The 12,173-nt window shown below is 51.0% G+C and overlaps 2 protein-coding genes across 5 annotated transcripts in view; one reads left to right on the forward strand and one right to left on the reverse strand.

Annotated features, from left to right (window-relative positions):
• MACROD1 (mono-ADP ribosylhydrolase 1) overlaps positions 1–12,173 on the forward strand; it is a 170,839-nt gene that overhangs the window by 31,413 nt on the left and 127,253 nt on the right. The gene's annotated exons all lie outside the window — the stretch shown is intronic.
• Positions 2,543–6,175, reverse strand: FLRT1 (fibronectin leucine rich transmembrane protein 1). The gene is made up of 2 exons (XM_032234060.1): positions 5,635–6,175; positions 2,543–4,298 (listed from the first exon to the last, which is right to left on the reverse strand). Exons 1-2 carry the CDS (start codon positions 5,938–5,940, stop codon positions 2,616–2,618), a joined length of 1,989 nt encoding a protein of 662 aa, XP_032089951.1. The 5' UTR covers positions 5,941–6,175; the 3' UTR covers positions 2,543–2,615.

Here is a 12,173-nt window from a genome sequence, read left to right on the forward strand (position 1 = left end):
CAGAAGTCCATCGGCCAGTTTCAGCCTTGGCTTTCCACGCCCTTCTTCATTGTCCGGCAACTGAAAATCTTCCCCAGCAACGCTGGAAGACCAAACTCAAGAACCTGGCACATGCGCGCAGCCCGTTCTCGGAGGCCAGCCCATCAACAGTGCACAAAACCTCAACAGGTCGAGCCCTATATTCAAGTACATTGTCCTACTTCAGTGGCCACTTTGTCTGAAGTGGTCTAGGGTTTCCTGCTTGAGCAGGGGAAATTGGCCGAGAAGACCTCCAAGGTCCCTTCCGTTGAGCGTTGACGGACGGCCCTGAATCTTAGATTGTTCTCTAATCAATTGCTCTCAACTCCCAATAATTTCAGCACGATCCTCCTCCCTGCAACCACATTATAAAGCCATCCGCCCCCCTCCCCAAAGATAACCAGTTGTTTTGCATCTAACCGGCTTTTCAACCTCCTGTTTTTTTTGCTACAGTAAATCCTGCATTTATTTTTTTTGAGCCTCTGGATTCGCTCTGGAGAAGAACAAACCCCTGCCATGCACCCACGAGAGGTCTAAATTGGGGGTGGTACAATTGAGAAGATGGCAGCCGCGTGTGGGTTGCCCCAGGGGTGAAATCCAGCAGGTTCTGATAGGTTCTGGAGAACCGGTAGAAGAAATTTTGAGTAGTTTGGAGAACTGGCAAATACCACCTCTGGCTGGCCCCAGAGTGGGGTGGGAATGCGGATTTTGCAGTATCTTTCCCCCAGGAATGGGGATTTTGCAATTTCCTTCCCCCAGGAGCGGGGTGGGAATGGGGATTTTGCAGTTTCCTTCCTCCAGGAATAGTGGGGAGGGAATGGGGATTTTGCAGTTTCCTTCCCCCAGGAAAGGGGAGGGAATGGGGATTTTGCAGTATCCTTCCCCCAGGAAAGGGGAGGGAATGGAGATTTTGCAGTATCCTTCCCCTGCCACACCCACCAAGCCACGCCCACAGAACCGGTAGTAAAAATGAATTTCACCACTGGATTGCCCCTTGCTCGAAGCTCATCTTTCTAACGTGAGCACCTCCAAGGCAGGAAGTCCTCAATGGGTCCCAAGTTGGATCGAAGAGACCAGATCCTTGCCGTTGAGGTGGCCTGGATATCACAGCCCCTCTGGGGATCCCTAGATCTATAATTAAGACCTTTTTAAAAAAAAATTCTCCCCACGTTAGCGAATACTGAGGTTAAGAGAGAGACAGATCTTCTGAGCTATCCTGGGAAACTGCAACCAGAACCACCTGGTTGGTCTTTTTGAGCTGATGGACCACAAAAAAACCCCATACTTTCTCTTCCTCTCCCTTAACATCTTAAAAACCATCCACCTGTGAACCTGAGATTCATTGGGGAAAATTCAGAGCCCCCCCCCCTCAATGGAAGGTTTGATTATCTTGCTGGTTGGAAGACGCTGCTGGAACTGTCCCATCTTCACCTTTCTTTCTTTTCTTTCTTTCTTTTCTTTCTTTCCTTTCTTTTTCTTTTCTTTTTCTTTTCTTTTCTTTCTCTTTTTTGCTAAAAACTCCAGAGCTACACGGTGAGTTTATCCCTACGAAGGGAATCGTCTGGAGTGACTGTCCCAAGAGATAGATGGAGAGATTCTCTCATCAGCGAGAAGATTCTCCAGGGGTGACAAAGAGCGACTTTTCAGGACACCCCCCCCCCCAAAAGAAAAGGGGGAGGGGGACAGAGAACCTCCCCCGAACTGTATATTGTTTCTCGGTTTTGCACAATAAATCCAGAACCTGTAAGGAAAGCAGAATTATGGGGTGCAAAAATAAAGAATGATCTTCCCACACATCCTCTAGGACAGTTGATGGTTTAGCCATCACAACAAGAGTGTCGATTTCTCTTTCTTTTCTTATTTTTTTTTTTATAATCTAACCCCTGAACAAAATAGAAGATTTATACAGGAAGAAAGATAAACAGGTAGCATTCCCCCCCCCCCCCGTTTTTGATCCTCAAGTGTCATTTCTGCCTTCCTCCAACTCTTCCCCTTTTCCCTTCTACCCCCCTCGCAGGGGAAAAAAAAAAAGGCCCACCACAATTCCCCATAAAACCCGAACGTTCATTCACGATTGTTCCTCCCGATCGCTCCTTTTTTCGTGTTTTTTTTTTTTCATTTTTAAATCTGGCATATTAAATATAAATTAGGTCTTTTTTGTCCCCTCCGTATCTACTTTTCAAAACTTTGCTTTTGTGTACGCTGTGTGGGATTTTTTTTTTTTTTTACTTCCCCTCTCCCCTACAAAAGAAGGTCGGTTTATAAAATTCACTTCCCTTCCCTTCCCCTTTCGGTTCCAGTGTGTTTCGCTCGGGAAAATATAAGTCCGCGTTTCGCCGTTTTTCTTTTTCTTTTCCTTCTTGGCAAAAATAATAATAATAATAATAATAATAATAATAATAATAACAACATGAAAATGAAACCACCCAACCGAAAAACCGATCCAAGCTCAAACCTGTGTGCGTGTGCATCTGTGTATGTGTGTGTGTGTGAGAGAGAGAGAGAGATTGGGGAAGGGGTAAAAACGGGGGAGTGTGGGCGGAGGGGCGGGGGAGGCGACACGATGCATCTGGAAGGAGGGGGGGAAAACCTCTGCATCATGTATAGGCGTAGTCTACATCTGGGATGCCCCCTTCTCTGTATCCCCGAGTTGTGCCGTAGCCAATTGTGTGGGTACTTTTGTAAAGGCTGGTTCCGTTGGAAGGGAATATGGTGTGGATGACGTACTCTTCCTTCGCCCGGTGAGGGTTGATGGGGATCATTTGCAAGCCGGGCCCTCGGATCTCCAAGATGGAGTTGTCTTTCTTGGTGCCCGACTCCATGTAGTCGTCCTTCTTCCGGCTGCCTCGCTCGCGGGTCAGCAGCTCCCCGGTCCGGTGGACGTACCAGCAAATGGCGGCCATGACCAGGAAGAGAAAAACCAAGGCCACCGCCCCGCCGATGATCCCCGCCAAGGGCAGCCCAGCCATGGGGTCCAGGTTTTGCTCGTGGTTGAGGGTGGTGGTGGGACTGTACACGTCGGCCGTCTCGGCTTTGGCGCACACGGGGCTCTCGTCGGGGATGTAGGTGTTGCCCATCTCCATGGTGACCATGCAGATGATGTAGGTGGACTTGGGCTCCAGGGCAGTCAGGAGGTACTCGGTTTTGTCGCCTTGCACCAACGTCTCGGTGATGGAGCCGACGGCCGGGCTGTGGCCCAGGCGCAACCAGCTGAGGCGGAAGGAGGCCGCCGGGAGGGATGCCTTCCAGCTGATGCGGATGCTGTCGGCGGTCAGTGGCTTGACGTTCAGCACCAGCGTCTTGGCTCCCGACCCGGTGGCCATCGGATAGTCGATGTTGGAATCGGGCAACTGGATGCCCGGCCGTTTGGCTTTGAGGGTGAAGAGGGAGCCCTGTGGGGTGGTGACGGCAGCGTTGCTGGCTGTTGTTTTGGCTGCCGCCGCCGCCGCATTGCTCTGCTGGCCGGCTTCAAAGCACTCGTCCATCTCGTTGGTGATGTCTTTGATGGCCATCCCTCTGACCCGGTCAGGCCCTTGGCACATCAGTCCTCTGACGTTGACCACCGCTGCTCGGGCCTTGACCCAGTCCCTCAGCCACATGAGGTTACAGCTGCAGGACCATGGGTTGTTCCTCAGCAGGAGCTGGGAGAGGCTGTCCAGATCATCAAAGAGACCCTTGGGCAGAGTGGTCAGGTTGTTGTTGGACAGGTCCAGCTTCTCCAGCTCCCTCATCTTGGAAAGGGTGTTGTACGGGATGTGGCTGATGGCGTTGTCCTGCAGGTACAGCTTCTGCAAGTGGGCGCTGGGCAGGTTGAGTGGCGGGGCCGCCAGGGAGTTGCGCACCAGCGAGAGCTCGCTCAGGTTCTGCAGGCGGCTGAACGTGTCATCCGCGATGCGCTGGTTGGCGAGCAGGTTGCCGTCCAGCACCAAGCGCCGCAAGCTGTTGAGGCCCTTGAAGGCGTGGAGGGGAATGGTGGAGATGCGGTTGTCGTCCAAGCGGAGTTCCTCCAGAGTGCGCGGCAGCCCGGAAGGGATGCTGCTGAGGTGGTTGCGGGAGAGGAAGAGCAGCTTGAGGCGGGTGCTGTCGGCGAAGGCGTCGTCTTCGATGCTGACGGTGGAGACCGAATTGTCGTCCAAGTGCAGCTTCTCCAGCAGAGGGATCCTGGCCAGGGAGTCCCGGGCGATAGTCCGCACGTTGTTGTCCTGCAGGTGCAGCTCCTTCAACGAGCGGGGCAGGTTGATGGGGAACTCGTCCAGATCATTTTCGTAGAGGTAGATGACCTGCCGGGAATCAGAGGGATCGGACAGTCAGCATGGCGGAGAGGGAGAAGATTATATCGGGTGCCCAATTTAGAACACTTGACTGTAGTGTTCCTGAGCTAGAAATAAGCAGGGTTCTAGACCGCCCAAAGCTAACCTTGTTTTTAGAAGTGAAATTTGTGGAAGGACAGAGCGGAAGGACTCTAGCATTTTGTCTCTCCACTCTTGAGATCTGATTCCTGGTTGTTGGTCCAGTGTTAAACTTGGTGTTAGTCTCTGCTCGTGAGATTAACACACCCCAATGAAATATCTAGCTAACAGTAAACAACCCCACTCCATTCAGCCCTGATGATATTACCTAGTTGGGCCATGAAATGTCTGCAAGCAAACAACCGAGCTCAGAGAGCACTGGGGAGCTCACAGTTCTCCTCCTCCTCCTCCTCCTCCTCCTCCTCCTCCTCCTCCTCCTCCTCCTCCTCCTCCTCCTCCTCCTCCTCCTCCTGTCCATTAACCCCACTCCCATCTAGCACTGATGTGGTTACCTAGTTGGCTCATGAAACATCTGCAAGCAAACAAGATTGGGGCACCAAGAAGTGTCTCTCCTCCTCCATCATCTCCATTCCTCCTCCATCCCTTCTTCTCTTCCTCCTCCTTCTCCTCCTCCTCCATCCCTCCTCTTTCTCCTCCTCCATCCCTTCTTCTTCTCCTCCATCCCTTCTCCTCTTCCTCCTCCATCATATCCATCCCTCCTCCTCCATCCCTTCTTCTCTTCCTCCTCTTCCATCCCTCCTCCTCCTCCATCCCTTCTCCTCCTTCTCCTCCATCCCTTCTCCTCCTCCTCCATCTCCTCCTCTCCATCCCTCCTCCATCCCTTCTTCTCTTCTTCCATCTCCTCCTCTCCATCCCTCCTCCTCCATCCCTTCTTCTCTTCCACCTCCTCCATCCCTCCTCTTTCTCCTCCTCCATCCCTTCTTCTTCTCCTCCATCGCTTCTCCTCTTCCTCCTCCATCATCTCCATCCCTTCTCCTCCTCCATCCCTTCTTCTCTTCCTCCTCCTCCATCCCTCTTCTCTTCCTCCTCCTCCATCCCTCCTCCTCCTTCATCCCTTCTCCTCCTCCTCCATCCCTTCTCCTCCTCCTCCATCCCTTCTTTTCCTTCTCCTCCATCCCTTCTCCTCCTTCCTCTTGTCCATTAACCCCACTCCCACCTAGCACTGATCAGGTTACCTAGTTGGCTCACGAAACATCTTCAAGAAAAAACCACCAAGCTCCGAGAGCACCAGGGCCCTCTCAGAAACTGAATCATGATTGCCCCCCCCCACCTCCTTCTCCATTTCGTCCCCCCTCGTCCGTCTCACCTGAACGTTGAGTTTCTTCTTCAAACTAGAAGGGATGCCCGCGTTATTGATCTGGTTATTCTGCAGATAGAGGGTGGTGGCATCGTCCGGGATGTCAGCCGGGATGGAGGTGAGACCCCGGTCGTTGCAGTAGATGAAACCGTTGTCGCACCGGCAGACGGACGGGCAGGTCGTGCTGTCGATCACCTCGCTCAAAAAGGCCACCAGCCCGTAGCAGAGGAAGATCCAGTCGCGCAAGTCCATGGCGGCCGCCGTGGTCACCACGGTGGCGGTCACCACGGCGGCTGTTGGTGACGCCGTCGCCATGGCGCCCGGTGACTTTGGCCGTCCCAGGGTGAAGCCTTTTGGACCTGCGGGAATAGTCAAGTTTCTACGTTTAGCCTAGATCGTCTTTGGGAGATCTCGGGGGAGATGGAGAACAAGGATCCCCAACAGTTGTCTTCCCTTGTCCAACTGAGCACCTGAATCCTCTAGCTCAGAGTTCCCCAATCTGTCAGGCCTGCAAGCCATTTTTCCTCTTGGACTTCAGGCCTGCCGCACTTTCTACTGTCTACTTTCTATTGTGGGAAAAGGGGAGGCAGGAGGACTATACGGAGTTGGGTGATATGTAGCCATAACAACATTCTTCTTAGAAAGTCAAGGTCATCTTTGTCTCTGTACCTGGCAGGAACTGGACGGGTGGAATCTGTCGTCATGGCAGTGGAAGATTTGGACCATGGGATGAACTGTGTGGGTGTGGGGGGGCAGGATCTTGAACTTTCAACTGGGTGGGGAAAACCGGGTAGCTTTCGTATTCGGATTTTCCCAGATGTGCCAACATGACATCTCTAATAAATTGGAACTTTGAGGAAACTCAAGTCTCGGAGTTTTATTCCGCTGGGGGTGTTTTTTGGAACCCTGGCACAATCTTTCTGGCTTTGTGGACCGGCAGGGAGAGAGAGAGAGAGGGGATGGGCCTGTGCGAGCGCTGGGCATACGTACCCATCATGCTCCCAAGTCCATTTACATGAGCGGCTGGCAGTACACACATGCCAGTCGCAGCAATAAGGTTGTTCATGCGCTCACCCACTGCTCGTCTGGCTCGGTTCTAAACTGGTCAAGGTCCTGTAGTGGGCTGCGGCCCAGTGGGGGTTGGTGGCCCCTGCTCTAGCTGGGTTCACACATCGTGCTAAGGCACCCTGTGGTTGTGGGAAGCCAGACCCTGAGATGTAAGATAGGCCAATCTCACTTCAGGAAGCCATGATTAAATGAGGCCAGCTCCAACCCTCTGCGAGAGCTTAAAGTCCTGGCTCTGCCCACTGACATGGGGTGCCAAGGAAGAAGCTTCATGTTGAGTGTGGTTGATTAACAACAGACCCCACCCTCTCACCCCTCTCATCATATTCCCTGCCCCCCTCGTTTGAGTTAGTTGATTTAATCGTATTTATAAGGTAAAGGTTCCTCTTGCACAGATGTGCCAGTCGTTCCCAACTCTAGGGGGCGCTGCTCATCTCCATTTCAAAGCCAAAGAGCCACTGCTGTCCGAAGACGTCTCCGTGGTCATGTGGCCGGCATGACTCAATGCCGAAGGCGCACGGAACGCTCTTCCCTTCCCACCAAAGGTGGTTCCTGTTTTTCTACTTGCATTTTTTACGTGCTTTCGAACTGCTAGGTTGGCAGAAGCTGGGACAAGTCACGGGAGCTCACTCCGTTACAAGGCGCTGGGGATTCAAGCCGCCAAACTGCCGACCTTTCTGATTGACAAGCTCAGCGTCTTAGCCCCTGAGCCACCACATCCCTTGCAAATAAATAAATACCTTAATCCATGGCTTGGCATGATGCAAACACCCAACCCTTTCCCTGAATGAATACAGCCAAATTAAAATTGAATTCAACCAGAATTCAGGCGCGTGTACGTACACACACACACACACACACACACCTGCCAAGCATTCGAGGCAAGAATTTTTATTTTCTTATTTTATTTTGCCCGCTCGTATCGTCTTTGACAGGCAGACTCTCCGTTTTTGCTGCTCTTTCAGAGGCAGCTGGAAACAAAAGGGCGCTGATTCGGTAAACGCACACACAACCCGCGCACCTCGCAAGACAATAGGCGTAATTGGAACCTGCATCCCTGCCTGCTCTCTTGCTGCTTGCCCTGGGCGGCGCTCGACCTCTGGAAGACCCCCAAACACCTTTTCAAGGCTGCTCATGCAGCACAAATGCTTCCTTTGGGTGTGTGTGTGTGTGTGTGTGTGTATTTGTGTGTGTGTAATTGGGAGTTTAATCAAAGCTCGTCCCTCCCTCGACCCACAAAAGGTCAGCAAATCTTCTGGACACTTGTAAGTTCCTAGAATTAGTTGGGGACTTTCAAGGCCACCTGGAGAAGCCCAACTTCTCCATTTACCCCCACGGCTGGACTTCAAGTTAGTGTGATGGGGGATTTTTTAGACAGGTAGACACCTTTGAACAGGATGTAAGTCAAGGACTTGCTTTCGGTTTGGCTTGCTGCGGCCGAACTGGTAGTGGAATTTAGGTCTGGGTCTCACAACCGGCTTAAAGAGGTTCCTGTCGCTTTAACGCTTTGAATGCAGCTCTTGATGCCCTTGTAGTTTATATTAGGGAGTTTATGTAGCCGATCAAATTAAGACCAGTAAATTCGTCTGGTTTTATGGCCGGTTTTATTCTCGAACACGAGAAGGCGACAAAGGAACGAGCTGTAAGTCCCGGCTGATGAGAACGGGGAAATGGAAAGGAAAAAAAGTCTTTTTTGGAGGGACGCAATGACATTTTCCTCTCCGGAGAAGCAGCCCAAACTTCCAAATTTCTATTTTTCTACTTGCATTTTTTTTTTTTTACGTGCTCTGGAACTGCTAGGTTGGCAGAAGCTGGGACATGTCACGGGAGCTCACTCCGTTACACGGCACTCGGGATTCGAACAGAGGTGGGTTTATGCTGGTTCGCCCCAAATCAGGCAAATTGGTAGTGGCAGCGGCGAGAGGCTCCATCCGCCTGCCCGCTTCTGTGCAAGTCCAGAAGCACTGAACCAGCGTGCACGAGCGAATCAGTAGTAAAATAAATTGAAACCCACCACTGGATTCGAACTGCCAAACTGCCGACCTTTCTGATCGACGAGCTCAGCGTCTTAGCCCCTGAGCCACTGCGTCCCTTTTTCGTAGGATTTAAGGTTGCCTAATTCTCCCGTTCTATCACCTGTAAGTCTTTTCCAAATCCCTCATCCCCCATCCGTCTTTTTTCTTAAAAATCTGGATCCAATGCAGGGGGGGCGAAAAAACCACCCCCCTTCATTGGTGCCTCTTTTTTTTTTTTTTTTTGCAAGTTCAAAACCCCAAATGCAAGAATCAGGAGCCACCGAGCAGCTGTCAAGACCCGCACACAAGTTTCTAAGCATTAAAAAAATCCATCGGTCACCTTGGCGAGCCCCATCTGGCTGACTGCACCCCAGAGGGGGACAGGGCTTGGTGCCCAAACAGCTGGATGTCCTTCAAATATTCTTGAGGGTCTTTGGTTCACAAATATTAGGGCAGGTGGCATTGATGGAACCCTCCCTCCCCCCCCACCAAAAAAGCAAGTTTTTCTTCTTTCAACCTTAGGAACTGTTTTTTTAAAAAAAGGTCTGGACTTCAACTCCCAGAATTCCCCAGCCAGCAGAGAATTCTGGGAGTTGAAGTCCACAAAGTTGCGTTAACACGGGATAGTTCTGAATTGGGTGTTTTAACAAACACGCACAGAACCAGGTCATCATGCCTCGAACGAAGGGTTCTTCTCCCCTCTTCTAACCAAGATCTTAACAATGTTGGTTTAATGGGAAAAACAACCGGAAGTAGCCTTTACGCCATCCAAGGAAGCGGTTTGTTGTTTTATCGCATCTCTTTTGCGCCTTTCTCCCACCTCCACGGGGCTAATAAGCTGTTGTTGATTGGGACTTGATCCCAGAACCAACAAAGTTTAAGGAATGGATGCCGGTGTCTTAAAAATGTCTGTCTCCGAGTGAGAAACGCAGAATGAAATCTCCGAAACTTATCTGGTTCGAGCTCCTTGGGATCGGGTTCATAAGCAGCAGCTTTGCTAGGACAGATAGCCCTCGGCTTACGACCACCATTGAGTCCAACATTTCTGTCGCTAAACAAGACAGTTGTGTGAGCTTTGCCCCATTTCGCAATCTTGCTTGGACCCCGTCATTAAGGGAAATCGTGGCCGTTCTTAAGTTAATCACACACTTGTTAAGTGGCTTCCCCATTGCTGGTCAGAAGGTCACGAGATCACGTAATCCCGAGATACGGCAACGGCCATCAGCCTGAATCCACTGCCAAGTGTCCGAATTTTGATCACACGGCCATGGGGATGCCGCAACGGTCGTAAGCGTGGGAAACGGCCCTAGGTCACTTTCTTCAGTGCCTTGGTAATTTCGAACGGTCGCTAAATGAACTGTTGTAAGCCGAGGACTACCTGCATTTAGCGTTTTAACCTCGTTCCTTAATTTCAGCCGTTTTCCCAAACTTTTCTCCGCTTCATCCTCCCAGCGTTAACAGGGTGGGCAGTGCTCACCTCCGTTTCAAAGCCGAAGAGCCAGCGCTGTTCGAAGATGTCTCTGTGGTCATGTGGCCGGCATGACTCAACGCCGAAGGCGCGTGGAACGCTGTTCTCTTCCCACCAAAAGTGGTTCCTATTTTTATACTTGCATTTTTTACCTGCTTTCAAACTGCTAGGTTGGCAGAAGCTGGGACAAGTCACGGGAGCTCACTCCGTTAACGCGGCGCTAGGGATTCGAACCGCTGAACCGCCGACCTTTCTGATCGACAAGCTCAGCGTCTTAGCGTTTTTTTAAAAAGGTGGTGGGTGGGTGGGGGGCGAGCGACTTTATCCATCCCTACAAATTTACGGCCCAATGTTTTGCGACGTCCGATGGAAAAAAAGGGAGCCAAACCGAGACACGGTTTGTTCCATCTCTGCGTAAGCGTCTCTGCGGCATATCTGCCAACAATCAGCCCCCCTGCGAGATCACAGCTCCTGCTTCAAAACTTCCCAAATTGCCGTAAATCAGTCTTGTCGCCCCCCCCACCTCTCCCTCCAATTTTTTTTTAAAAAAATACACAGCCGTTCCGATGGCGTCTTCCAGAGAATGTCAGATGCTCGGGAGAGTTTGACAGGCCCGAGTTCCCAAGGCAGGTTGAGAATGATTGCAATTATTCAAGGATCCTCAAGTTGAATAATAAATATGGAAGCAGGCTGCATTCGACATTAACACACACCCCCAATCCTCCGTTTCACCCCCACCCACCCACCCACTTTAAAACTAACCCAGCTTTGCCTGTCGTTCACAATGGCGCCTCTTAAGTCTTGCGACTGACCTCATTTAGAGCGATGTACGAACGGTGCTTCTTTTGGGGTTTCTACGCGGAGCGTTTTCCCAAAGTCAAGTCAAGGCGCTTTTAAATCGCTATTTTAAATTTTAAATTCCCGTGCCGAGCTTCCTGTTTTTTTTGTCCCTCAAAACAACGGCCTCTCCACAATTGTATGCAGATTGTTTACTGATGCACAGAGTTGGAAGGCACCTTGGAAGTTATCTAGTCCACCCCCCCCCCCAAGCAGGAGACCCTACGCCATATCTGACCGAGGGCGAATCCAATTTCTTCTTGAACTGCCTCCAAACTCCTGATTGGCTGTAAGTTTTTTTTTTCCCCACCAGTGCCACTGTAATTTTGAAGTGCCGCTAAATGAATGACCTACCTGTTCAGGATAGTTATCTGTTTGAAGAAAATAATACAGGTAGTCCTCGACTTACGTCAGGAAATTTCTCCTTAGTTCTAGGTTGCTTCTCTCCTTGATTAGTTTCCACCCATTGCTTCTTGTTCTGCCCTCCAGTGCTTTGGAGAATAGCTTGACTCCCCTCTTCTTTGTGGCATCCCCTGAGATATTGGACGACTTCTATCATGTCTCTCCTGGTCCTTCTTTTCATTAAACTAGACCTACCCAGTTCCTGCAACCGTTCTTCATATGTTTTAGCCTCAAGTCCCCTAATCCTCTTGGTTGCTCTTCTCTGCACTCTTTCCAGAATCTCAATGTCTTTTTTTACATCGTGGCGACTAAAATTATTAAAGAGGGAATGGAAGGGGAGAGGCATGCGCTCCACCGCTCTCACCCGCGTGCCCCTCCATCCATCTCTGGGGAATTAACCGGTACCAACTTCTCTTCCACGCGGGCGCCAATTATGCAGCGAGAGTTTTCGAGATGATTAAAACTAGCAAAGTGCCTGTTGCTAAGGCGGTGGGGGGAAATGTGTGATGGCAGCGCGCAGCCCGCACGAGAGATGTGTCTTCGGTTGTAGCCGCCTTCCGGGCGGGGGGGGGGGGGCTAGCATCTCAGGTGTGGCCCTTGAAGCACCTCAGTTGCGCCTCCGAATGCAATCCCACCTTAAAGGGCCCCGAATCCTACAGCCGCCCAGAGTCCTACGGGATTAGGCGGCATATAAATTTATTAAATTACAATTACAATTACGAATCCAATCCATGGATCTGTAAGCTATAAAACCTGAGTGC

This window comes from Thamnophis elegans, chromosome 17, assembly GCF_009769535.1.
Source record: "Thamnophis elegans isolate rThaEle1 chromosome 17, rThaEle1.pri, whole genome shotgun sequence".
In the NCBI taxonomy this organism is placed as follows: domain Eukaryota; kingdom Metazoa; phylum Chordata; class Lepidosauria; order Squamata; family Colubridae; genus Thamnophis; species Thamnophis elegans.

What these genes read in the sequence shown, in the direction of transcription:
- FLRT1 (XM_032234060.1), bottom strand. Translation starts at nt 5,940, where the DNA reads ATGGCGACGGCGTCACCAACAGCCGCCGTGGTGACCGCCACCGTGGTG. An exon ending in AGAAGAAACTCAACGTTCAG is followed by an intron (nt 4,299 to 5,634) that starts GTGAGACGGACG and finishes GATTCCCGGCAG; the next exon opens with GTCATCTACCTCTACGAAAA.